At 47.6% G+C, this 27,380-nt stretch overlaps 1 protein-coding gene across 3 annotated transcripts in view; it reads left to right on the top strand.

The window, feature by feature from the left end:
- The first annotated feature begins 465 nt into the window (after positions 1–465).
- Positions 466–27,380, top strand: part of FLNB (filamin B) — a 72,121-nt gene continuing 45,206 nt past the window's right edge. Inside the window, exons 1-4 of one of the 3 annotated variants that reach the window (XM_059480401.1) lie at positions 466–516; positions 1,625–2,032; positions 25,220–25,468; positions 26,473–26,570. In XM_059480401.1, coding sequence (XP_059336384.1) covers positions 1,684–2,032; positions 25,220–25,468; positions 26,473–26,570 — 696 coding nt within the window. In that variant the 5' untranslated portion in view covers positions 466–516; positions 1,625–1,683. The remainder of the gene's footprint in view (positions 517–1,624; positions 2,033–25,219; positions 25,469–26,472; positions 26,571–27,380) is intronic. The other 2 variants (XM_059480399.1, XM_059480400.1) reach the window with 2 other exon arrangements.

Genomic DNA, 27,380 nt, shown 5'->3' with positions numbered 1-27,380 from the left:
TGCTTGGCTCAGTAATTTGAGGAAAGGGCAGTGGCTGCTGTGCCATGAGATACACTTCAACATTTCAGTATGCTAAATCTCATCTCTGATTTCTTTGATAGCTTTAAAACAGGAGGCAATGCTGATTAGGGAACAATGGAAGTTTAGACATAACTCCCACATTACCTCACCTTTGTATTTGCTTCATTCTTTATTGTCAAAAATGCAACTAATATAAATTATTCTGGGGGAAAGATCTATTAAGTCACTGGAGAGAAACCATGGTGTGATGGTTTAGTGGAGGTATTAGAATAACACCCTTGAAAGAAAATAATTTGACATCTGCATTCTGATTTTCTAGCTGAGAATGACTATAATAATTTAATTAAATAAGACTTTATTGACTGTATTTTAATGGATTTGTTTTCCCTGACAGACATCTGCACCTTTCAGCGTGGCAGCCTTGATGTAAATAGGTAGACAGGGACACACTTCGCTTGGATCAGTGGAGCAGATCCTGGTAGCAAAGCCAAGACTGTAAGTGCGTGCTGGGTGAGCGGGTGGGCACAGGCTTCCCTCGGGATAGGGACACACAGGGACACCTCACCGCAGCTTCCAGGGACCCAGTAAGTGTCATAAGATGTCTCAGCGACCACCAAAAATTAAGTTTGCAGCAAGGCAGCTGGAGTAATTCTATTGACTCTGCTGTCATCAAATGAGTCAGCGGCAAGTCACAGTCTCCTATGTCAGCAGGGTGTGGCCCGCCAGGAAATCAGTCACAAAAGTGGGGGAAAAAGCAAGGACCCTCTTCAAGAATTCGAACCGTAATTGACTGCTTTTAGAGGTTTCTGTTATTTTCAAATGGCCGATAAAATCGTGTGTGTCGGTACAGAGGTTGCCGTCCCGTTGCCACATCGCACCCCGTGGGAGGACCCTCAGCCTCTCCCGGCGCGGGCTGTGCAGAACCGAACCCCCCCAACCCCGAGCCCCGGCTCTGCCGGCCGCCCTGCACAGCTCTGCAGGCCCGGCCAGAGGTGTCACCCACCCCTGGCTGCACCCACCCACGGCCGTCACACGGCGGGCGGCCTGACTGAGCGCGGCTGTGCTGGGGGTGTGCGGGTGGGTGGGGGGCTGCGCTCCTGTTCCATTGCGGGTTTCATTTGTCTGTGGGGTGAGGGGGCTGCACCCGCAGCGGGCACTAGCGCCAGGCCAGCTGCGCTCCTGCCCGTGCCTGGGGGCCGCGCCCAGCCCCGCCCGGCACCTCGGCTAGGTGAGTGTCGGCCCAGGGTGATCCCGGTCCATCAAGGGCTCTGCCAGGCCAGGCCAGGCCAGGCCAAACCAAGCCAGGACAGGCGAGGAGAGCAGAGCCGAGCCGAGCCGAGCCGAGCTGAACAGAGCCGCGCCCATCCCATCCCATTCCCAGGCCGGCCCCCGCGGGCCGGTGCGGCGGGGCGCGGGGTTGATGGGGCGGAGGGCGTGCCGCTCCCCGTGGATAAAGGCCGGGCGGCGGCGCGGGGCCGCGCAGAACCGTTGGGTTGGGTAGCGGGGGAGGCGGCATCGAGACCAGAAAAAGGAGAGGGGCCTCTGCTGAGCGCGGCGCTCTTCACTCTCTCCCTCCCTCCCTCCTTTCCCTCCCTCCCCGCAGGCGGCCGGGCGGGGCGCGGGCGGAGCGCAGCGGATCGAGGAGGCGGAGCGGGGCCGGCCATGAGCACGCAGGCGCGGGGTCAGGGCGCGCGGAGAGCGGCCGATCCCGACGGCGAGATGCCCGCCACCGAGAAGGACCTGGCGGAGGACGCGCCTTGGAAGCGCATCCAGCAGAACACCTTCACCCGCTGGTGTAACGAGCACCTGCGCTGCGTCAACAAGCGCATCGGCAACCTGCAGCATGACCTGAGCGACGGGCTGCGGCTGATCGCGCTGCTGGAGGTGCTCAGCCAGAAGCGCATGTACCGCAAGTACCACCAGCGGCCCACCTTCCGCCAGATGCAGCTGGAGAACGTCTCGGTGGCCCTCGAGTTCCTGGAGCGGGAGAGCATCAAGCTGGTCTCCATCGGTGAGTGCGTCTCCGGCGGGCCGTTTTGTTGTTTTCTCTTTTAATTGTGTGTTTTCCTGCGCTGGACCTTTGCCTGGCGGAGCTATGACGGAGCTCAGGGCAGTGGGGGCTGCGGGCTTGGAAGCTGAGGGGCTTCTGCTGTTTCTGTTTTTACAGAGCTGGGTGTGCCGTGGGGCTGCCCCACAGCCCGGCTGTCGGGGCTGGCAGCGAGCTCCTGTCCTCAGCGTGCCTCACGATCACTGCTTCATAGGTGAAGCTTTGCTTTCAGGTCTTTCCTGAAGAAACCTGGTGCCGGAGCGAGTTCTCTCCCTGTGCAGGCAGTTCCTCCAGGCACTGACCCCTCCCGCAGCCCGGCGGGGTGTGCGGCGGGACAATGCTGCTCTAGCTGGGCGTACCTGGGCTCCGGCACCGTGCTGGAGCCAGGCTCTCACGGCTGTGCAGAAATAGCTGCAGCCGTAGGTAGGATAGGAGAGTGGGGAGACTTTGCTCACCACAGCCCAGTAGATGATGCCAGTGTTCAGAGTAGTTATTGATGCCTAAGCACAGTTGCAGCTTTTGAACAGGATTGCACTTTCTCAATCTTTCTGCTGCGATGGCTTAGGGCAGGAAATGTCCAGGCAACCCTGCTAAGCCCAGGCAATGGGTGCTTTTAGCTGGCTTGAGATTTGCCTGCCTGTGCCGTACCGGGGCGTGGAGCTGGTTGATAGCTGGTAGTTTGGAGACGGAGGCTGCTGGCATGCACGTCGGATTGCGGATGATCCCTCAGGAATGCATTCGGTGACCGTTTGGGGAATAGCTCAGGTGTGGCCATAACGTAGTCTGTAAAGCAGCAATTTGAATGCCTGAGAGATCTCTGGGAAGGAATGTGAATGCCTTTTCTAGCTCTTTGCCAGATAACTTTAACTACTGCTTCCTGATGATTCTGGCCTCGATGAATTGCACAGCTGAATTTGTAGAGTGTAGCTCTCCTCAGTTGTCTAAAATGCTTGGCCAAGGTAAAAGCTGTTTCCCTTCAAAGGCTTTAGCTACAATAGCAAGAAAATAGAAACTTCTCCAGTTTGGGGGAGACCTGGCCCTCTGGAAACCTGTAGCTGGGTACCCTCTTCTTCCCCTCTGCTAGTGTGTAAAAGCAGCTTTGGACAAGAAGTGAGGACTGTTGGTCCCAACTGGCTGATTGTCCTCCCTGGGCAGAACAGCTAACTTGCAGCTGGGAATGAAGCTGGTGCTAATTATTTACTTAGAGATGGAGTCCCTTTGCACTCAGTGGGGTTCGAATTGCAGCTGCTGATTCCTGGGCTGAGCTTTTGCTAACATCAGAGCTCACCTTTCTGGCAGGTTGTTGTGTTGACTAGCTCCAACACCAGGCCAGCATTCCCCTCCTATTGTATTGTTTTCCCTAGAAAAATGTTGTTGCTCCAGCTGCCTTCCTCTTTGTCTGTGGAACTTCCCGAGGGTGATGGGCTTGGGAGATCAAGGCTGCTCCAGTCAGGTCTGGCTTTCAGTGACTTCCGCTCTAGAAATACTGCTGCTGCAGCACAGCTCCTTTACGTGGTTAGGCTGAACTGCAGGGTGTCTGTAATCGTTTAAGACATGTCTATTTGTTTTACAGCTTACTTGCTTTGTGTTGGTTATTAAAAAACCAAATAAAATTTAAAAAACCCAAACCATGAGAAAACGTGAAGCTTTGAGAGAATGGAATGACTACAACTGCTAATGCTTTTGCCATATCCCAGCCTGTGCATGAAGGAGTGTACAGCTCCATCAGTGCTCTGCCACCTGAGCTGGAGCCAAGGAGTAGCACAGGAGCCCTACTGTACAGTCCTGGATAAACTGAGCCTGTCCTGAAAAAACATTCTGAATGGCCTTCCCAAAAAAGACATTGAGTGAGCCTTGCAGTGCTCTGCTGGGTTGAAGGGCCAAAGCCCTTGGCATCTGTCCTGCAGATGCAGTGTCCACTGGGATCACTACCTACCTGTCCCTGGTGTGTTTTTCCCTGCAGGTTCTGAAGAACTTGAGACTTTCTTTTTTTTTTCTACTGTTTAGTCTCTTTTGTGTTGTTGAACTAAACCAGGGCCATTTCAGACCCTGGAGCTGAAGTGAAAAAAAAACCAACTAGTAAAGGCTCTAGGTGGAGAACTTTTATGACCAGGTTGGTCTTTAGGGCCTGGGGTGTTTAGGGCCAACTCTGAGCCAGATCAACTGGGGAAACCTGACAGCTGCGCCTGCTGGATTTCTGGCATTAATAATGCCATCAGACCTCTGCTAAGTGGATGCAGTGCCTGTTCCAGTTATTATTTAACTTCCAGGAACATTTTGGAAGCCATGTGTTATGGCTCAGCTACTGCTGCTGTACTACAACCACATTTAAAAACCTTTTCAGTAGCAAGGTTTTGGCATTCAGTGTTTGTCTATTTTAAATAAGTCTGCCTATGCACAGTGTTTGACCACAGCCCTTTCTGGATGCACATTAGAAGCCCTACCTCTCCTGCTGCTGTTACCCTTGGTTTAGTCTCTGCTCAGAGCCTTTTGCTAGTTTCAGGAAGCTTTTCTTCTAGGCATGAAGTGTCTCCACTTCAATGCAAAATTGGCTGCATGTCTGATCAACTGTAAAAAAGACCATGAAGCACATAGGTGCTTTGTGCCGTCCAGCAAAGATGGGAGTGAATGCTCTGAAAAAGTTGCTGTGGGAGGAGGTGACTTCACAGAGCCTTCTTCTCAAAGTGAGGCGGCTGCTGTGCTGCTCAAGTGTTAACAAGTGTTAAGTCTAGCCTTTTTCAGTGTCTGCTAGACTGAGATAATTGCAAATTCCTGGGTGCTGAGTGGCATGCTGCATGACAGGCATTGGGAGTAGGATGCCAGGAATGTAGAGCACAAGGGCTTTCTCTTGGTGAAGGGGCAGATTGACTCTACAGATTGCTTAGCAGAGAAGGGAGGGGAGTTGAAGCTAATTTGGCATTGAGCTTGTCCCTAGAAACTCCTGGTAACAGGAGTCAACTCATATAGCTTAGAAGCAGAGGAGTTGGATGCCTGAAGCCTGGCAAATGGTTTTGGGGTGAGACCTGCCAAGATGCACCCAGGCTTGCAGCCAGCAGGTCCTAGGTGCAAACTCTGCTGCTCAGTATCTGTTTGCAGTGTTCTCATGGCCACTGCTCATCCAGCAGCGTTGTGTCACTGGTGGAGGGAGGATGGGTGCCAAGCTGCCTTGTTGAGTAAAACTGCTGTCTTGGGCTGCTACAGTCAGATTGAGTAAACTGAAAAATGTGGTTTCTCTGCCAGGTTGCAATTTCACCGGGTAAGTGAGCTGACCTGGCTTGCCTCACAATGGCAGGATGTGAAGTGGCAGTGGAAGTCAGTGGATGGGCAGTGGCATGTCTGTGCCATGGCAGTAGGATCCACTGCTGGCCATGGCTACTGTTGTGTGATTTGTTTACAGATTTGTCTCTGTGGTGATCCTGTGTCCTGCTGCAGTGCCTGCAGGGAGTTCAGCTATGCCAGGAAGGAGATGGGTGAGGAGAGGATGGGGTTATAATCATGGTCAGTTGGTACTTGCCTCATGGTGAGTTTGGTTGTGACATATCCCAGCTGCAGGAGTACTCACCAAACATAATCTGTGCGTTGGGTGGGATTTTGGTTAATGATCAAGTACTTGATGCACACACTGTGGTCTATAGTGTGCTTAAGATGAAAGACCTGTGAGTCTGAGGACCTTATAGTAATCTCATTTTAGGAAAACAGCTGAAAACCTACTTTCTTCCCATGCTTCTGGTACATTAAAGAGTGACAAAACAAACTGTACATTTCTAGAGGGAAAACTAGTCTCTTGTAAAACAGTAAATGTGTTGTCCTGTAATGCTTAGAGGTAGGTCCTTGAAAACTGAAAAAAGAAAATGTGTTTTCAGCCTGTGTACACTTAAGGCTCTTTTATCTCACTCAATGTTCTATTAACACATCCTAAAGAGTTAGTCAAAATACGCTTGCATTTTGTCTGCCACTTATCTGTGACTTCCCTGGATGCTGCTTTCTGGAAAATATCCAGTGTGACTTGGAAGCAGATTTCTGCTTCTTGGAAATATGACACTCCTTCCCTTTGAAAATAATTTTTGATAGATGTGCAGTCCTCTTTGCTGGAGGTGGCTTCAGCTTTGGAAGGTACTTGGTCTCCTCAGGACCTTCTGTTTCAGTGGCTGGACTGCTGGTGTAATAAAAAAGTGCCTTTGCCTGAACTATGAGTTCCAAGTTACAGGAGACTTTAAGGTAGCTTCCACAGACTGTTCTTGCGTTCTTTTACATATGAGCGGAAACTTGTAAAGTGATCAAACTTCAGTAAAATTACTTAGGGCCAGCTAGACTAATGTGCTAAACAGCTTTTCATTTAAGGCACTGAAGGCTATGCCAGCTATTCAGGATGGACTGAACTCAACTGCTCCATATTCTAATGCCACGTCCTGTATTGACTTACATGAGGATGTTTAAATCTAAGTGGGTTAGGATAACTCTTTTCTAGCCTACAACTGTAACCTAAGAATGTGGTTAGCCTTGTGTGTGGTCATGCTGCGATGTTGCCAGCATTGTTCTGTGTCTGCTCCAAGCAATGGGAAGTAAAACAATGGTCTCTGAATCCCCCAGGCTGCAGAAGAATTCTGTTTTCTCTCTGCTGCTCAGAAAAAGACTTTGATGAGCAGCTAGTTTGGGCCCTGAACAAGGGTCTGCTAAGTTTAGACCACTAATCCACGTTTAGCAAGCACACCAGAGCGAAAGTGTTTTGCTGGTTATGCTGGAGTGAGCAAACCTCTGCTGTACTGTGGTGCTTACCAGGTCCCTGCCACCAGCACCAAGTGGCCCTGTCTTCCCTGATTGCCTGGCATGATAGAGAGCTCATGAATATGTCACCTGAGTCATAAGTCATTACAGTAAAAGACACAGAGCTCAGTGAATTGGTGTTTGGCTCTGTCTGGTGTGGTACCAGTGTGCCTGAAGGGCCTGTCACAGTGGCTCTTGCTTACAAAGCATTGAGCATGACTCTGGCTGTTGGTGATGTAGCCAGGCTTTCTGTAGACAAACTGCAGGTGCCTGTGGGGTTTTCTTGCTTTTTTTTGTGTCCTCTGGTAGTACTGTGGGTCCTGTTCTAGAGTACCAGCCATGGGGAGGAGGAGTGCACCATGGTAGTGATGGTGGGTGGAAGTAGATGGGGTGGGTAGCTGCAATCAGCTTGGATGTGGCAAGAAAAACGGAACTGGATATACCAAGTGTGTCTCTGCCAGAGGAAGTGCTGTGTAGCTGGATGTTAGCTGCTGTGGCAAGACTCAACCCCAAAATATATGTAGAAAAGACGAGGGGAAGGCACCCACCCTTGTTAGGAGATCTGAGCAGTGTGGTACAGCTTTCACTGTATGGCATTGCTTAGCTTGCTGCAGGCTGAATTCCTGCTGATGGTCAAAAGTGGTGGGGGAACAGTATGTGTGTGTAGGTGATGTTTGGAGGAAATAGAGTAGCAGTTTCATGAAGATGCTGTGTCTGTGAAACTTGTACTAGCTGCTTGTGTATCTTTTCTCGATAGCTGCACTTGTCTCTGCCTGTGTGCGTGGTAAGCGTGGATACTCACCCGACCCTCCTGCAACCCCCCCACTGGGTGGGGTGAGTAGAGCTCCCCTTGCTCTTCCTGGGAACTTGACCTCGGGTTCAGAGTTGAGTCAACTGAGATCTGAGGTTCTGTGCAATGGGCTCAGCAAGCTCTGCCTGTTTATTTGGATTTGTGCCATGAAACTCCAGTGAGTTTTTCCCCCTAGGTTCTGCTTCTGGGGACTTGGTGAAAGATTTTCTTTCCCCACAAGGCAAAAGTTTGTGTAGTTGCACTCCTGCTTGTTTGTGTTCCTCCTAAGGAAGAACTCATGCTCTGTAATCTATTAGGGAGGACTTTCTTCTAGGTCATCATTAGGAGATAAATCCCGGTTCTGTACTCAAAAGCCTTGCAGTAAGTGTATGCTGTATCTTAACCAGATGGTTTTCTGGGCTCTGATGTGGTCTCTAACCTGTCTGTCAGCCCCCCTTGGCTCTCTGTCTCCTGCAGCTAACCTTGAATTTTGAAGATGCCTACATAATATCTGGTACATCACAGTGAGGATTGGATCTGCTGTGGTGGGCTTTGGGTTCACCTAATGGATTGCAAGTCCTTGTGTAAGCACTATTCTGCTGCAAGCAGTTGAAGTCTAACATCCATAGTGAGAAGTATGCTATGTCTAGTTCCTACTGTTCTTGTACATGGTAACTGGGATACAGCCACTGCAAAAATAAACTGGATTTTTCATGTCAGTGAATACAAGCTAGGTCACTTCAAACAGCAGCCAAATGAAATTTTGCCCAAGTTCCTGGGGAAGCAAGAGTTGCCTGGCACATCCTCCCTTGTGGTGAGTAAGGCAGCAGACACTGCACTGGGCTGCCTGGGAGTGAGCAGAGGGTGGAGGAGCTGAATCCTGTCTCCCCTGGTGTGATGGGCTGAAGTTCTTTGAACCTCCTGCTGATATTGCCCTTGAAAGAAAACAGCCGTGTCTCTCTAAAGTGTCTGAGAAGAGCGGCCACACAAGCAGCTGCACTGTCTAGTTACCAGTGGGATGCTTCCTCTGAGTGAGGTGATGGCCCTTTGCTGTTCCTTACAACCTGGAGAAATAGACAACTAAACTAATGGGAAGGAACCAGTAAATACAGAAGGCAATCTCTTACTTTAAAGCATAAATTCAGCAGATACTTCAGAGTTAATTTGTCTGGGTCACTGAAATATAGCAAGTTTTACTGATCAGGCTGGTGAGTTGGTAGTGGCAGAGCTTTGACCATTCAGGCTGTGGCCTTCCCTGGCTATGCACAGGGACAAGCTGTTTTCATCTAACAGCAGCAGCAGGTTGCATGAGCTCTCCTGGCAGCATTACCCAGTAACAGCACAAAAATGGCTGTGGGCTGCACTGACATCATGGGCTGTGGCTCCTTCTCCCTCGCTTCAGGCCATGCTGTAAATCATGACGCGTTTATTTGTCAGAGCATTGAATTACTGTGGCATGAGCTGGCCAGGCTGCGTGGCAGCACCGTTCCCAAATGATGGCTCCTCTGAGGGCGAGGTGGGCACAGACTGCCCTGCTGAGGGGGCAGGTTGGGCAATGGCTGTTGCAGCACATCCCACTGTCACATTGCTGTGGTTGGTTCTGGCATGGAGTGGGTGCTGTGCTGAGCAGAGGCTGGCTGTCAGCCTCCCTCTGCTCTCCCCATGCTGCTGGGGTGGCTCTTGCTGCATCCTGCTTGCCTGGGTGGGGCGCAGGCATTTGCAACACTGGCCACAGCCCTCTGCATGCCTGCTCTGCTGCAGAGCAACTGCTAGTCCACACACAGCTGATGTGCTTCCACACACTTTTTGTGCTGAAACTTGTGTGATGAGCTTTGGGCTGAGCTATTAAATGCTGCTCTGAAACGCCGACTCCTGTCTTTTGCATTGGTGCTGTGAGCAGGTCTGGCCCTGGGGGCCACCCCAGCCTGACCTGGGGGTAGGAAGCTGGTGGCTGGTCTCTGCACCTCCCAGCCCACAGCAATTTCAGACTACCTTGTGTGCTTGTAGCTGCTTACTGGTTTTGATTAGTCTGTGGCCTCTCTCGTAAGGAGATAATGTATTCTGCATTTCTGAGCCTACATAAAATGCACTGTCGTAGTTGGTGGGCCCAAAATGAGCAAGTGGTGAGCTATGTTATGTACAGTATGTTGTGTCTGCTCTGGGGCCCTGCAGCAGAAGGCAAACACTCATGATATGTGCATTTGAAGGTTATTCAAACACAGAAGAGGAAATGCTGTTCCCCTCGGCTAGATACTGACTTGCTCTATCTGTGTTTCCTTTAATTGGTGTAATTAACTGTTTTGCATTCCCTTTTCTCACAACAACCTTGCAGTAGTAGGTGCAGCAGTTTTAGTGGACTTTCCATAGGCAAATACTGGCAAGCCAGGTCTTGGAACTAGTTTAAATCTCTGTGCTAAAACACTGCTGGGTACATCTTGGAGGTGAGCTTCAGCTTTGCACAGATCCTCCCTTTGTTATAAGGTGAGTGATAGGAGCAGGTTTCCCTAGTCTCAGACTGCAGGAGCAAAGAGCCTGAGCTGGGGTATATATGCAGGGTCCTGCATTTGTCTTTGACACATCTTCCACACTGGGAACTGACAGTATAATAAATACACCTTGTGTCTCTTATGGTGTGAGACACACATCTTGGATTTATCTCTCTGCTTTTGATCCTTGCTACAGAACAGGAAATGCTGGCTTGCTAAACCAAATTGATGTCTAACTGTCATCTTGATGGTGCAAGGTATCATATGTTGCCTCACCATCACAGCTAGACAGTGAATTTCTGTAGAGTTTCTCTGCAAAACTAGAAGTAATGCTGCTTGTTGGTCTCCCTAGTAATCTGAAGTCCAGGCATCTTTGAGCCTCCTTCAGCACCTGGATCTTCCTGAAGGGCTGCTGTTTGCTTATGTCACTCTAGTTGCAGTGGCTCTCTGGGCAGTTGTTACTTCCCCAGACATGGCTTGTTACCAAATTCCTTTGTGGGGGACAAGCTAATGTCTGAGCAGACTATACCATCCCAAGTGTTCCCACAAATGGTACTTTATCATGTTATTTCAGTTTTGTTCCGGCTGTTGATTACCAGTGTGGTTGCATGCAAATATCCTATAGCTCATGTAACCGCTAGAACAAGATCAATGATCTAATTAAAAGTCAAATAGAAACAGCTTTACTTGTCTCTGGGGATTATTGCTTTTGGTAACTCTTTTGGGCATGTAGTAAAAATGCAGCTATGAAGAAGGAGAAAATTTAGGCTGGTGACTGCCAGGAAAATTTGTAATGATGCTTAAAGGGCAGTGACTTCTGGTGCCACAGCTGGAGCTCACCAGCACTGGGCACTGCTGCTGTCAGAAGTCACAACTAAGACATGGAGGTTTTGGAACCAGGACTGGAGGACCCTCTATGGTGGTGCCACCTTAACGCTCTCGGTACTTTGTGATCATGTGTTCCTGTGCTGTTTAGTGCTGACTTACGTGAGTTCGATGCTCTTAACAGAGGATGCAGCATATGTGCTGGACAACTGAACACTGACATTGAACTTGGGTGGCCAGAGCAGGGAGGGTGACTTGCCACAGCCCAATACAGCTGCTTTGGAGAAGACCCCAGCTTGCAGAGGTTGCTGCATGTTGATAAACCAGCTCCTGAGCTAATAGTACTTCTCTGGCCTAACCTAGGTGCTGAGCAGGAGCAGGGATTGCTCAATCAAGGTGCTAGTGACCAAGTGAATTGTCTACTTGGTGGGAGGCCACCGTCAGGTGACCCAGGAGTGCCTGCAGCTCCTAGGTGGCCAGTTATGTTTTTTGCATCCAAAAAGACATAGAAGAGCCTGAGAGAGTCTTCTAGTGGTCCAGGTTCTCTCCAAATACAGGAGTGAAGAAGCACTGATTGCATTCAGCTCACAGCCACTGTACAGCAGGGTGGCTCAGCATGCCCTTGGTGCTGTCACACCGGATGATCTGTGGCTGCTCAGTGAGCATTGCTGAGCATGCTAATGACTTGCAGACATCTGCAGCTACAGGGATAGAAGCATGTGCTACTCCTGGACAAGGGTATTACACAACCCTTGTCCCATGGAATTAACTGCTTTGCCATTGGGATTCTCACAGCAGTATATCCCAATCTGCTGCTTTCTGGGAAGAGGCAGTTTGGAGCTACTCTGTGAGGATTGTGTCATTGAGAAGGTTTGCTTTGCTGTGAAAGCACTGAGCAGCAGACTTGAGTGAGGAGCTGCTAGTTCAGACCCTGTAAACAGTGGAGATGTCTGGGATTTCCTGGGTGGAAAGCTCTGCTGATTGACTCTTGACTCAAACAGGGAAGCCCTCTGAAGTTAGTGGCATAAAGCCCTACTTCAACATTTCAAATTTTGCTGTGGTTTTGTAGCCTAGCTTGGAGTTTGGTATTCGAGTAAAGAAATATTTCTTCTGATAAATAACTGAATAAAACTATGTCACTTTGAAAGGTTTTATTTGCAAAGAGAAAAAATGAGCTGCTTCACACACAGTGCTGTAGCTATTGGTTGAAAGCACTGCCTAAGGCAGAGGAAGTGCAAATATTTAAATTAACCGGCTTTATTGCTTAAACATAGGCTTTAACAAGCTGCAGAATATTTCTTATTCTACCTGTAAGAAAAATAACTCAGACTTCTGAAGCGGTACCTGGTTATAGCTACAGCATTTAAGCTCAAATGTAGAAGCTGAAAGAAGCAGCCCAGACTTCCTCTGGGAGTAAGATAAACACATGTGGGTCTCTTGTTGTGGCTGGATGAAGGTAAAAGTGCACCCGTAAACATTTTTCAGGGTGAAATGGAGGAATTGCTAAAAACAATGTTGTCTAATGGTGCATCAAACCTGGTAGGTACCTGGAAGAGGTATGGGAGGTCAGACAGAGCAATGTAGCTTGTGAAGTTGCTGTAACTATTCCTTCCAGCTCTAGAAAATTTGTCTCTAGAGCCAGTGCTCTGCATTTTTAGTGTTGTGTTAAAAATGTGAAATACAATAGGCTTGCAAATGTGAACAATGTGAGTCTGCAGATTAAAAATGGGATCATGCAGCTGGTGAGGATTTGGGTAATTGCCTGCACCCTTCTTGGTCAGCATATGTGTGATGGAGTGCTGTCCCTGAAGATTGGGAGAGATCTGCAAGCTTGTGAAGTTTGGGAAGACTTGTGTGAAGCCTTCAGTTGGAGGATTTGAAGCCCAGCCTCTGGAGAGGAAAGGTAGCATCTCTGAGCACTGGCCAGTTTGGAAACTGTTAGCAGCCGGAGCCTGTCACGGCTGAGCAGCTCCTGGCTAAGTTGGGTTAGGCTGATGGTGTCAGATGGGCAGACCTGCCTCTGTTTTGCAAGGAGAGTGACAGGATGGCCCCTGAGCAGAGCCCTGGCACGGCACAGGAGGATAGTTCTAGGGCCTGGGGCTGGCGAGCTGGGGTGAGATGGGGACGTGGACTATTTGTGGCCGTGCAAAACCCACACATTTGAAGCCAAGCTTTGCTGTGCGGGGAGTGAGTTGGAGTGGGAGCTGTGGGTGTACGGTTTGCATGAGCGGGTGTCACACAGCTGGGGCTAATGTGTGCTCAAGCTGTGCCATTAATCCCAGCTGCTCCTCTTTAAGGTGCTTGGAGACCACCCGTGCACACTGTGCCTCTGCAGACTCTGCCCCGTGTTCCAGCCATGAAAGCTCCTCTCAGAAGAGGCCTGGCTGATAGTGGCTGCCACAGTGGGATGAATGATCTGGGCCTGGAGCCAAGCGTCGATTCCTTATGTTAGCGGCTTGTAGCTGCAACTGTATAAACACAGCGCTCTCGTGTGTGGGGTGTTAAACACACAGGGCTCAAATCCACACAGTGCAGGGGACAGCCTGGTGGGATGTGCACATGGAAGTGTGTTTACTGTGTTGTACAAGCATACAGAAATGTGTTTGAGCTTCATTGTTTCCCAGAAAGAGGGGAGAGCATTTTTCCATCAAGATACAGCATGCAATATTGTTTACTTAAGAATGGGATTTTCAGGAAGAAATTGAAATTCCTTTCAATCCATTCCTTCTTGGAGAGGACTAGTCATGGTTTCCAGTGGAGGTGGAGGGTAGGTGTCTGTATGTGAAAGCTCGTGGGGAATTAAATCTAGCTGACTTATGCACAGAAGCTTGAAGACACCTTCATAATGGTCATGGAAAAGCAGCAACACTTTCCAGGCTGTGCATGTGTTTGTAGTGACTATGTCTTGCTCAGTGTGCAGCTGCAGAAAGCAGCCTGCCTGTGTGTCACCCCCTCCTGCTGGACACTCACATGGCAATGCTGTGGTGATGGCTGGAGCTTGAAGACAGGATAAGGGCTCATTTTAGATATTTCACATCATCGCAGCAGTGCTGAAGGGCAGTGGCTGGTGGGACAGTTCTGGTGTTGGGGTGTTTGGGTTTTGGGCTACTTCTGGTGCTGTGTGTTTGTGTTGAGTGAGTACTATGTCTGAATGTCAAAATGAACTGATGAAATTCAGATTTGGGGGGTAATTCCAAAGTGCCTGTTCCAGTCTGCACTGAAGGTACAGTTGCACATGTCATAGTTTAAGCCCAGCCAGCAACTCAGCCCCACACAGCTGCTCACTCACTTCCCTGCTGTGGGATGGGGGAGAGAATTGGAAGAGTAAAAGTGGGAAAACTTGTGTGTTGAGATGAAGACAGTTTAATAAGCAAAGCAAAACAAGGCATTTATTCACCACATCCTATGAGCAGGAAGGTGTTCAGCCATCCATCATGTGTAATGGTTACTGGGGAAGACAGGTGACGTAAAATGTCCCCCCTGCTTCTTTCTTCTGGTTTTGTGCTGAGCATGATATTATATAGTATGGGGTATCCCTTGAGTCACTGGGGATCTGCTGTCCCCTCCCTATTTCTTCTGCATCCCCAGCCAGCTCACTGGTGGGGTGAGAGACAGAAAATGCCTTGATGCTATGTAAGCATTGCTCAGCAGTAACAAAAACATCCTTGTGTTATCAGCATAGTTTTCAGCACAAATCCAAAACCCAGCCCCGTTCCAGCTACTGTGAAGAAAATTCATTCTATCCCAGCCAAACTGAGCAGAGCATGTTAAAATTAATTACCTTGCCTGTTGCTTCTCAGGGACATGGTTGGACAGTGATAGCTGGATTAACTCTGTCATTAAGCTGCTGAGGGCTTGCAGAGCATCTGTAGGATGGTACCTGGGTTTATATGCTTCAAAACAAGCCTGCATAGAGCAGTGCTGTTAAGTGCTTAGAATCAGAGATGATCAAAACTGAGAAAAACCACAAATCTTTCGTAAAGCTAAAGTAACTGGTACGTTACTTTCTGATGTGTTACTTACCCCAAACCACAAAATGTGCTCCAATCCTCAGTGCTTTGGTGCTGCAGACCAGAGTGGAGATGGGTTGAGCTGTGCAGAGCTGCATGAATGGGGATTTCCTTTGAACAGCCCTGTGCACAGTGAATCACAGTCAGTGTAGCAATTCTGGTTCAAATGGAAAAATTGAATCTTGGTGTATGTTGTGGCCAAGGATTTCCCCAAACAGTAATCAGTTCTGATAATTTCAGATGTGTTGGTTTTGGCTTCACAAAGTCCAACCCTTGCAGCTTTTGTGCCTGGCGTCTGTTACACAGGAGATGTTAGACAGCCCTATCTGAATGAGCTCATTTATCTCTGCAAGATTTTACATGCTGTTTCATATAACTATCTTGACCTACCCCCAGTGTGAATAAACACGTTGTTAGTAGCACAGAGGTCACTTTGGTGCCTGGAAACCTCTGCATTGTTATATTGCTTCTTTGGTCTTGCTGAGGCATCTTTTTTTTTTTGTAGCCCTGTCTTCCAATTATTTTCTCTCCAGTGCCTGAGGGTGGACCTTCCTGTTATCGCCTGCATTGAAGATTGGTAACATTCATTCATTAATGTGAGATGCAGAACAGCACTAATGACTCTGCCAGCCTCTGGGAGGTCTTTGCAAGAACTAGACAGGTTTTTGACCTTGATGAGACCTGAAGTAACCTGAGATTTAGGATTACTTTAATCCTACAGAGATGGTTACAGCACTCTTAGGCTTTGGAGACAGTTTGTGGCTTTGTGTCACTTGCACTGTTCTGGCACTACAGTTGTTATTTTTCAGTTCAGCCTTTCTGATAGAGGCTTGGCTTTCTAGTTGTGTGTGCATACGTTGTGTTGTGAGGACGTGCTGTTTTCATTTGCATGTGGGAACGAAACAACCTTGAGTTGATCAGACTCCTAGAGAAGTGTTTTTGTGGGGTGTAGACAATAATACATTTGACTAACATTTTAACGTCTTGCTTTAACGGAAATTACTTTCCTGTGAATTGGCTAGTGGTGTTGCTGACTCAGGTGTAGCTGTCTGCTCTGATGGGAAGGTGAAGCCTTCCTGTGCCATGGCAGTACATGTACTGACTCCTGGGGAGCACAGACTGGGTGTAGGATCATTCCCTTTCTCTCCTGTCTCATAACTGGAGGAGGGAGGTGTAGTTTGTGTCACATCACTTTCAAAAGTTGAGCCAAGTGTTTCTCAGCAGAGTGTGATAAAGGCAGGAGGATGCCTTCTTCCCCCTCCCTCCATCATTTAGCAGAAATCCAGTTCTGGCATGTTCACTCCCCACTGCAGGGACTTTCCTTCTCAAATTAGTCCTGGATGATTAATTAGCCCTTGGACCCCTTGTGCTGTGCTGTTCCCATGGCTTCCCGGAGCTTCCCTCCACCCGCCTCTGAACCTGGGGCTGCTGTGGCTGTGTGGGTGCTGTCCTGAAGCCCTTCTCTACAGCCCCATCCCGGGCTGCCAGGTGCTGGCCGGGGGCTTTACCAACCCTCCTGTTGTCTGTGAGGCTGATGCAGTCAGTCTTGCCGGCTGTGCTGTCCTGGAGGATGGGGCTCTGCTGACTCGAGCCCATGGGGAGCACAATTGTCCCATGCAGCCTTGGGCTCCCTTTGCATAGTGAAGCATGAAGGCTGGCTGCTCTGCCACCCAGCTGCCACTCATTCCTTCCTGGAAACGTGGATCTTTGCCATCGAAGGGGCTGAACGTCACCTGCTGGTTCGGTGCAGTCTGTCCCCAGCACAGCCACGTGGGCCCGCGGTGTCCCAGCCGCTCCTGGGGCCGGTAGCAGCCCCGGAGGGGCGTTGGGATGAGCTCAGCAGCGGGGAATGTGCTGTGCTGGTGCAGGGGCCGGGCTCACAGGGCCCATTGTGGGGTGGTTTTGGCGCTGATGCCGTGGGCGGTGTCGTGCTGTGGCAGGCCCGGAGCCCGCTGTGCCTCTGCCATGTATGGGGCGGGAGCTGCAGGTGGGGCACGGGGGTTCCAGCACTGGGGAAAGCCCTCGTGGTGCCTCCCGTGCCCCGGCCGCCGGTGCTCGGCTGTGCCAGCGCTCGAGGTGAGCCGGGGTTTTGGGGTTAGTGTGGCGCTGGCGCTCTGCCCCCGCCAGGCTGGCGAGGGGCTCGCTGGCTGTGGACAAAGCAGCACTCATGGCAACTTACTGCTCTACAAAGGCAGAACATTCAGACGCCTTCCTTTCTTCCCCTGCCCCAAAAGGATGTCAGATAATGGGCACAACATTCCTGCGTGCTGTTCAGCTCGGTATCTGTGCTGCAGTCCTGCAGCTGTGAGTGGGGACCTGCTTGGCCGGGAGCAGACGGCTCTGAAACAGCCACAGTGAATGGCAGCTCTCATTGTTCTGTATTGCATCCTTGCTCACTGCTAATCCCATCCCAGCAGCGTGCCGGCAGTGCGGAGCCCTCCTGGTGCTCACAGACAGCATTCACAGCAAGGGTTGGATGTGCACTAACACCTGTCTGCAACTCTTTCTGGATGTAAGAGTAATGTGTTTACCTTCTCATATCCTAGCTTGGGACATGGCACTTAAGGCAGCACAAACCTAGGTGTGTTCAGACTGAAAGTATTAAGGAATTTGATCATAAGCCACCCGCAGTTTGACTGTTTTCCCCAGCTGCCTTAAGAATTCCTAATTTTGAAATTCTTGACTTCTCCTTCAAGCCCCCTTGGGTGATTTCAGTTTCTCTTGGAGAAGTTGGGTTGGTTGCTGTTGCTGTTATACTGCTGGCCTAAACTTGCTTTGTGTTATGCCTTTCTCTTCTGGATGTGAGACATGAGTGTTCTCTGGGTGCCTATTAAGATGTTGGGCAGAGCTATTTTAATCTGTACTTTGTTCTTGAGAGCTCCACTGGTTTGATTATTTTTATTCTTTACAGTATTAAAAGTCTGTGTGATTTTTCTTTTTTGGCCAAACTTAGACTAAAAGGACTGGATTTGAACTTATTTTTTTCAGTTGCCAGCTCCACCTCATGAGATCCTTTCTAGAGGCTCAATATGCAGTACAGGATGATGTATGCAACAGTGGCCTGAAGTTCTGACATAAGTGGTGTCAATTCCAGTTGAATAAACACTATTTAATAGTTTAAAACCCTCTGAAGTGTAATGTTTAATATCTCAAATCCAAAGATTCGTCTCACAAAGGAATCTTGCTGCTTGGTTTTTTTTTTTTTTTTTTTGTTTGTTTTTTTTTTTTTTTTTTTTTTGTTTTTTGTTTTTTTTTTTTTTTAATAACCAGTCACCCTGGTAAGCCTAGAAGAAAATGGTTTCTGTCCCTTGCAAAAAAATAAAACCCTTTTTATTATCTTTTCCATCTTCCTACCCATGTCTAGATCCCCACTCAGTTACTGTTCTTACAACCCTCCAGTGAAGTCATTCCTCTTCTGGAAAACCTACCTTGTGAAAAGCTTAGTAGATCTCTGAGTGTACATGGTGTATCACTTAGGCTTCCTGAAGATACACTTTTTCAGGTGCTGGAATCCCTGAGGCTCCTTAGTGAAGCTGAGGAGTGGCTGTGCCTTGACAAGGTGTGGGTGCTCTGCAGGGAGCCAGTGAGCTGAAAGCCCAGGGAGACTCAGGTAGGCTGGTTCTGAGGATCAGCTGTCCCGGGGGTCACAGCACTGCCTGCAAATGCTGCTGAGAGGCAGAGCTGCAGTGGGACTGGTGCCTGTGGCAGTTAGAGGCTGGCAGTCACAGCTAGGTACCCACAAACTGGCCCTGTGTGATGGGCACAGCCTGCACACAGCAGGGCACACGCCATGTGCTGGCCTCAGGAGCTGGGCTGGGGACCTGGGCTTAAGGGACACTGGAGGAAATGGTTGCAGTATGTTCTCAAAGCACAGAGGAACCCCTGTAATTGATTTAAAGACCTATTATCCCTACAGAGGATGTTGCTAATGTCTTTAGCAGACCCAGTAAGCCTGTGAACACATACTGTATGCTTCAGCAAAGAATTTCCTTGGGCAGCTTGCTCAGCTCCATCTCATCTGCATACTTCAGTTTGGCATGTGGCTCTGCTCAGTGTGGTGTTTTCTTTGTTCCAGAAGATTAAGCCCTAATCATTGCTTAATTTTTCTGTCCTATAGCTGCTGTAGCTATTTAACAATAGGTGAGAATAACTAGAGGTGGAGAAATGCTCAAAGATGCCAAGATCTAAAATTTCTACAGTCTCTTCATAACTGATCCATAATTGATATGAACTTTGTATGTGCTATACAAAATTCCTTCCATGCCTGGAAATAAGGAATAAGAGCTGTTGGTGAGACTTCTCCTTTGTTTGGTATTGAGAACCATGGATTTGGTTTCTCCCTATATATAATGCATAGAACAAAAGTTTAAATACGGAAGACATAAAAAAGAAGAGGAAGACCACTTTTTAGAGAAGGTGGATGCAAAGATCAGTGCTGGTTGTGGTTTAACTTCTCAGTGTGAAAATCAACAGCAAAGCTTCTGAGATGGCTCTATGAGATCGTGAACAAGCTGTGTTGACTGCAGCCTCAGCCATGAAACTATTTTAAAAAATAAAATTCACTACTCAAAAGCTGCTTTTTCAGTCCTTTCATTTGTTTTGCAATACTTCCACAGTCTGTATGACTAGCTTGATTTAGTAAGGAAGCTGTCTGCCTCGGTAGTTTGTTTCCACTAATTGTCCAGCAGAGAATGGCTTGCAGCTCTGCTGCAGGGCAGAGTTCAAGCAGCATTGCCACAGTTTGGGTCGTACTTATGTTTAATCTGAATGCAGAGCAGACTTGCACATGAGCAGAAGATACTAGTCACAAACTTGTTTATAATGCTTTTTTGGTTTTTTTTTTTAATTGTAGAATTATAGACCTAATAAAGGTCATATTGTTCAAGCCATGTGTTCCAAGTAGAATTTAGAGAGTTCTAATGGAGTAAATAAATGTGCAAGCTTCCAACCAGTGCCAGGTTTCAGTTCTGGCACTGGCTCCTGGGGCAGCTATAAGCAGAAATGCAGAGGATCAAGAACTGGCAGTTCTCTACTTGGTAGGTTGAGTTGGAGTTTTTTGTGGCTCAAGCCATAAAAATGGCACACATTTGTCTCAAAATGGTCATCTTGCTGGCTCAGACTAGTCACACTGCACTTGGACATCTTTCTTTTTGCTTTGGGGAGTGTGATTTTAGCAGTCCAAGTGTAACATATCATATTAGTATTTTAGTATAGAGCAACAGTTGTAAATCAGTTTGAGCAGTTGAAAATTGGTTCCTTTTCAAGACTAAGACTGGTGGTTTGTACTGCTGGCCTATGGAATTGCCATAATCCATATTTTTGGCTGCTTGCTACTTAGTTAATAGGATAATAAAAATGGAAGAATTACAATCTAGACTCAGAGGTGTGATGGAAGCAGATGAGCTCTGGTTCAGCCTGTTTTCCTGTTCACCCTACTAAGCAGCCACTTAATAGCTGACTAGGAAGCAGGGTACTTCTACATAAAACTTAATGTTGTAGTGGGCTATATATAGGAGCTTTTTTTTTAAAGAAAGAGTATGCTTGCTTATTCAGTTCTGCAGAAGAGTTTAAGTCTGCCTGGCAGGTTTTCTCCAGCAGTCAGCATGTATGTCATGTCAAGATGCACCCTGACAGCAGGACCTTGGCAGGGGCTGACAGCAGCTCCTGCCTGCAGCTGAGTGGGGGCTGCATCTTGCTGATGGCTGCTGCTATTTTGTTGATATTGGGTTATCATCAGGTACTTCTAGAGGAGGAAAGCAAGTTGGAGATGGGGAGTTGAAGTTAAAATGCACGTTGAACAGTGTAGGTGAGAAGGAAGGTTTGTGTTAAATCCAAACTTAAACATTTCTGTGGTTTTTGCTGCTTGCTGGTTTAGGACAGCATGTCTAGCCATAAGAACTTGCAGACTGTCTGAAAGTGGTCACCTTACAGCATTCAAAGTTTTGGAGTCCACAGCAAGAGTGGGCAGGAGAACTTGCATATCACACCCACAAAATTCTTAGTTCTAATAATAATAAAAAATCCCAAACCCACCAAAACCAGTACAAAACCCTCTTTCCAAACCCTTCATCCATTGACTCTTTTAGATGACATCTCTAAAGTTGCCTGTTTCCAGTTGAGCTAAAGTCCTCCCAAGTACTAGTGTTGAAGCAAGAGGGAGGGCCTGTGCCATGGATTCCTGCTTCATGCCTGGGCTTCCCATAAAAATGTGCCCTTTGAAAGTAGAAGTCCAGTGCCTGTCAGTAAGTATGAGTCAGCTGTGCAGGGACTTTGATCTCCAAAGCACACATCTCCTATGGAAACCAGGGAACATTGCTCTCTGCCACACCTGTAGGGGCATTTGCAGAGGTTAACGTAAGCACTGTGACATGAATACAGCAAGTTATGCAGATGACTGTGCTTTCTCCAAGAAGGGTTGCATTAAAGCTGTCTGCAATGATGCTGTAAAGAGTTGGTTCAGCCCTGCTAAATGATCTTGGCAGATGAGATCCAGCAGCTTGCTTCCTCCAAGCCCCAGGAAGGCCGGGACCAGTGGCTGTCTCCTGCATGGAGAGGGCTCCTTTAATCTACGGAAGTGTGGCTGGTGCTATGGAGTAAACATGCTCTCACAGCTGAGGGCAGGCAATTTGTTTCTGTCCACCTAACTCATTGAAGCTGAAAGCCAAATGCAGCTGGGGTGGTGGAGATGAATTGTCAAGGGGCTGGGCTGTTTGGTTCAGAAGCACTGACAAGAGTGTGCATCTTTATGCTGTAAATTTACTGTGAGCTCCAGTGGAGCGGTTGAGAATCATGACTTTAAAGGTTCTGTAAAGCATTGACTGTGTGAGTAATAAGTATGCCTAAAAGTAATTTTTGTTGTTGGAAAGTAGTGGCGAAAGTCTGCTGTTTATGTAATCTGTTTTCCAGCCTGAGATGGCCAGAAAGTGTCTTGAAGCAGACCAGGGAGTGGAGGGAATTCAGTGGCAGGCCAGCTGAGCTGGGATACAAGCAGGGCCTGCAGTAATGATTGTTGGTGCTTAAGTGTCATTGGAATATATTATTTTTTCCACTGTCCCTACACCTTGGCAGTATTGCAGTGTGCACTCAGAACTCGTGGGGGATGCTTGTAAATTTGGTTCTACTAAGTGTTCAGAGGGCCAGCTCTGTGCTCCCTGTACAGGACCTGAAGGGATGCATGTATTCCTGGTTGCTACTTTCATCTTAAAGCCCAAGATGTACTGAATGTTTTTAGTCAATTAATGAAAAAGGCAGCACTAAAGCAGAGGCTCTTCTGGTGAGGCTGAGTGCTCAGCTGGAGCTGAGCTTTACAGCAGTGCATGGAAGCTAAGCCTGCTTTGAGCTGGACTTTGGTCTTTTCTTGAACGTGGAGGGTTCTTTTATATAGTGATAGAGATTGTAAGCCAGTGCTGGGAGTGGGGTGCCTGTGAGAAGGGCCTGTGGGCAGCTCTGCTGGGTCCTGATAAGGTCTGTCCTGCCCAAGAGTTCTTCTCCCTGCCTACTTCCCACCCCAAATAAAAGCAGACAAGCCCTCCTCCTTAGCTTGGAAAAAATGACATCATGAGATCCCTATGCCTGTCAGGAAGCTGGGAGGCTGTGAGGGCTTGCTAACTTGCTAACAAAGTGCAGTCGTGGCAATGGCACCAACCCCAGAGAGGAAGAGCTGTCCTGTTCCTGTGGTGACCTTTTCCTGTCATCAGGGCAGCAGCCCTGTGCCCAGCCTTTCTGGATGAGGCTGGTGAGATGGGATAGTCTTGCTCTTGCTGGGAAGCCTGTACAGGCTGGTTTTCCTCAGGTCAAGAGCTACAGCCCAGCTGTGCCTTTGGAGAGGGCAGTGGGGTGCTGGGGGCAGCTCTGAAGATGCAGCTGGTTGCTGCAGTAACCACAGTGCAACCACATACAGACGTTATTTATGTGCTATAAATATAAAATGAGCCATTCTTTATCTTGAGTAATGTGTGTGTAGCATTGTACTCAAGGTGGTTCTGTCCTGCTGGCATTCCTCCCTGGAAATGCTGGATAGTTTTCTGAAATGAGCTTGCTTGTAGCATACTAAATCATTGCTATGTCTCTCTAGTAAAAATGCTGATGTGGATATAAATCTGAAACTGAAGCTTGGAGGCATTTCTGGAGCAGAGGTGGGCTGGCCATTGCTGTGCTCCAGCACCAAGTGTGACCTGGTAGTTGTGCCATGGAGTGGGATGAAGGAGCTGCTGGCACAGGGAGAGGGAAGGCACTGACCTATTTGTAGCTCAGCTGGAAAGAGGACAGAAAAGGGTAACAGTAGGGCCTGTTTAGTTGTTGCTAGGAGACCCACTGTTTATGTGATGTAGACTTTTACCTTGGAACCTGTAATTAAAACCCAGTAGGGCTTAATCACCCCATAGCTATCTATTGTGTATCTTGGACTGGATGTGTAATCAGTGAGCAGTCAAGTGGCAGGCACATATCATAATCCTGTAAGATTAGTCAAAACTGATGTTAAAAAATCTCATGCAAATAAATCTGACTAGAAACCAGACACTAACTACCCAGAAAGTCCAAATGCCTTTCAAGGTCTTAAGTTACAGCATTATCTGTTTAGGACATACTGCTCTATTGTGAAACCATGTAAATATTAACTGCTTTGCCTGAGCGTTGGGTTAAAGGGTGATTGCTGTTCTTGATCACTATTCTGTATAAACACTTACTTTAAAAGTTAGATAATTTTGCATTGATAAGATGGTGCTGGGTTGCTGCTGTGGTCTCTACAGTTGAAGAGGAGTAGGTAAGGCATGCCCAGTGAGTGTTGGGCACAAGGAGGGTCATCTTGGAGGACTTGCCTGTTAACATTCTGGATGTGAACTGGAGAATGCAATCCAGTTACAGAACACTTTTGCTTTGCTGGGTAGGACTCTGTAAGATTTCTGTACAACAATTCTGGTGGCATGAAAGGGAGTTTATACACCTGTAATTGTCTTTACTCCTGCATATACTGCAGGAGCTGGAGAGTAGACAGAAGGTTCCAGGTCACTTGTAACTTCTGTTGACTGAAAAGGGATTTCTGTAACAGCTTGCACTTGAAATGGAGGAAAGAACCAAAAAATGCTGTGCTGTAACATTCTGCTGGGAATAAGAGGAATTGTCAGCTGAGAGCATCCTGGAACATTGCAGAGGTGCTCTGATTTGTGTGAGCTTGAAAAACTGGAGCTGTTAGCAGTGTAATATAGCCTGAGTAACAACTACAAGCTCAAAGGGAGGGAGGTGTGAGAAACAAAATCCACGCCTCAAAATTTCGAGAGTTTAATAAGGAACAAATCAATAAAGCAAAAGTAACAGCACTGATTGTAACAGAGGCATCCAGTGTGTGACTCATTAAAGCTGAAGTAACTTGCACGTGAATTTGCAGAGCTGTAGTGGTCACTTTACAAGGCCAAACCAATGCAGAAAGGCATCCTGCCTCTGCAGACTTTGCTTTTGAAAATCTGATCTTGGTAGCCATCAGACATAAGCTTATCTCCATAGTGTCTCTTAAAGCAGAACAGCAGCATGGCCACTCGGGTGATAAATTTTTCTTAAGCTGGAGCATGATATGGAAAAGCCAAAGCTGGCTCTTCTTTTCTGTAGCTCTGAATTTGCAGAGTGAAGAGATGATGTCGTGTGATGATGCAAAGAATTGTCCAGGGACTTCACTGCCCACCCTGCTGATCGTACACAGCTCTTGATATGTCCAATACAGACAAATTCCAAACTCTGTATTTGCTTGTCTTCCCTACAGAGCAGCACTTTATTTTATTCCCTACCATTTAAAAGGCAAATTATTGATGTGTGTGGGAGACATGTTTCTGTATATAAATGGTGTTTCCTAAATGATGCTTTTATCTATGCCCTGGAGTGTATCATGCCTATTGGGATGCTGGTTTTGTGACCTCCATCACATGCTGTTTGGCCTTTTTCATAAGATACAAATGCCATTACAGAATATGAGGTGGTACTTATCCAAATCAAAGTACTAGAGATCTTAAACTGCCACTTCTCCTGCTGAAGGAGCAAGTGACAAATCATAAAGCTGAAGAGCAAGTGACAGCTGGAGAGCACTGAGTCCTTTGACTCCTCTCTGTTTGCCCTTTCTAATGCTTCCTGTGAGGAAGGGTGTCTCTACCTGAACAAATATCTGCAAGTGCCCTGGGTCAATTTTCTTGTCCTTGATTACCTGCATGAGTGCAGGCACACTGTTTTAAAAACACACCTCTTTTCTCTAGAATGGCAGGTTATCAGTTGTATGTATTTTGTCTTCCAGACAGCAAAGCCATAGTTGATGGAAACCTGAAGCTGATTCTTGGCCTGATATGGACCCTTATCCTTCACTACTCCATTTCTATGCCAGTGTGGGAGGATGAAGGTGATGATGATGCAAAGAAGCAGACTCCTAAGCAGAGGCTACTGGGCTGGATCCAGAACAAAATTCCCTACTTGCCAATCACAAACTTCAATCAGAACTGGCAGGATGGCAAAGCACTGGGTGCTCTTGTTGACAGCTGTGCTCCAGGTAAGTCCTTTGTTCTGATGGCCAGTGTTTTCCTTGCTTGTTGTCTTTATGGCTGCTCTTCCTATGGGAGGAGGTTTTCACTGCTGAGCTTGAGACTGGAATGAGGCTTTCAAAAAACCAAAAGAGTCCAAAGAGACCAGCTGCAGGAAGCAGCAAGTTGTAAACTTCTTGGCCAAGAGAAATTCTGGCCTGTAGCAGAATGTGTGATAGCATTATGGGAGGCGCCACATCTAAGCTTTGTATTGGGTGCAAGGGACAAAGGCACAAATGCTGGCTCCTAAATGGAAGAAAGGATTGTTCCCATGGCAAGTGCCAACAACCTTTCAACTTCAGGGTGCAGTGGGAGACTTCATGTCTTCTCCTGAAGTAGGTTTGCAGAGGGAGCACAGAGCTCCCTAATTGAACACACTAATTGAAACGTCAGTTTAGCAATCTGAGACTGAGCTGCTTAAGGCAAATAATTTGAAGTAGTGTGAAAAAGGCAGAATTTCCTCACTTTAATAAAACAGCCTTGCTAGTGGGATTGCAGGTGCTCATCTAATGCAATCTAGGCTGCTGTGGCAAGTGGTTGAAGTGTTCTTTACCAAATATGCTGCAAGAGAACTAGTGAAGCATAAAGGATGGTAGATGTATTTATGCTAAATTTAGAGTGGTATCTTGCACAGGTTACCCAGAGAGATGTTAGATGTCCCATCCTAGAAAACATTCAAGGTCAGGTTGCACAGAGCTCTGTTGAAGATATCACTGCTCATTGCAGGGGTGGTCTAGATAACCTGTAAAGATTCTTTCCAGCTTAAACCATTCTATGACTCTACACTGATTGTTGCCTTAGAGTTGTTTCACTAAGCAGCCACGTGCCTGTCTTGTTTTGGCTACTTCTGCAAAGCTCTGATTGTCTTTCTGCAGAGCAGTGTAATGCAAGGGGATCTAGAGTTCATACTTGATTTCTTCAGCTAGAGAAGCCCCTTGGCAGATAACACACAACAACTGAAATGTGCTTGCAGGGTTGTGCCCTGACTGGGAGAGCTGGGACCCAAGGAGGCCTGTGGACAACGCTCGGGAAGCCATGCAGCAGGCGGATGACTGGCTGGGTGTGCCACAGGTAAGGCCACCAACCTTGGGCTGCCTGTGGGGGGCACAGGGACCAGCTTTGGTCTTGTGACTAGCTGGAGTTGAAATTGAAGAAAGCAGGGGAAGCTGCTTGGATGCTTTCAAAAGTTACTCTTAACTCATGTAGAGTTGCCTGAGAAAGGGTGCACTGAAATGAAACACACTATTACATTTCAGAGCTCTGGTTGTATTTGTGTAGGTGTCTCTGCTGAAGAAAGTTGCTGTTGCAGCATGTAAGGTAGGAGGAAAGGGCCTGTGTGGTGGTGCCTGACATCTTAGTCCATGGAGTGAATTTGTTTTCCTGCATTGAATTCCACGGAAGAAAAACTTACTGGCTTAGGAAATCACCTGCAATGATAATGTTCAAACAGAGAGCAATGTATTTACAAACTGGATTATTTTCATGCTGATAAAGTTGGACAGAATTCCAGAAGTCTCTGAAGCAGCTTGTATTGTGGAAGCAGGAGTCACAAGTTTTACTTTGCAAGCCTTGCAGTTCAGAGCTGTTGCATACAGGATTATGAATTACTAACTTTTTCAGTATCAATTATCCCCATGTCACTTTCCAAGGGGAACATAACTGCTGTTCTCTTGCCTTGGTACCATTAAGCTTGTTGCAGTCTCCTGAGAACCCCTAGTAATCAAGGCAGAAAAAGCCCCCAAACCACACTGGGATAATTATGAGCTTCTTGATTTTCTTGCCTGAGATAATAAATGATGTTGTGTGTATCAAAGGGAAAATAAGTGTAAGAAATCCCATTAGCATGTGGGAGTTTTGAAATCTAAGTCTGTGTCATGGTTC

The sequence above is a fragment of the Ammospiza nelsoni genome, chromosome 11 (genome assembly GCF_027579445.1).
Source record: "Ammospiza nelsoni isolate bAmmNel1 chromosome 11, bAmmNel1.pri, whole genome shotgun sequence".
NCBI lineage: Eukaryota > Metazoa > Chordata > Aves > Passeriformes > Passerellidae > Ammospiza > Ammospiza nelsoni.
Note: the sequence above shows the minus strand (reverse complement) of the source record. Positions and strands in the feature narration are given on the sequence as shown.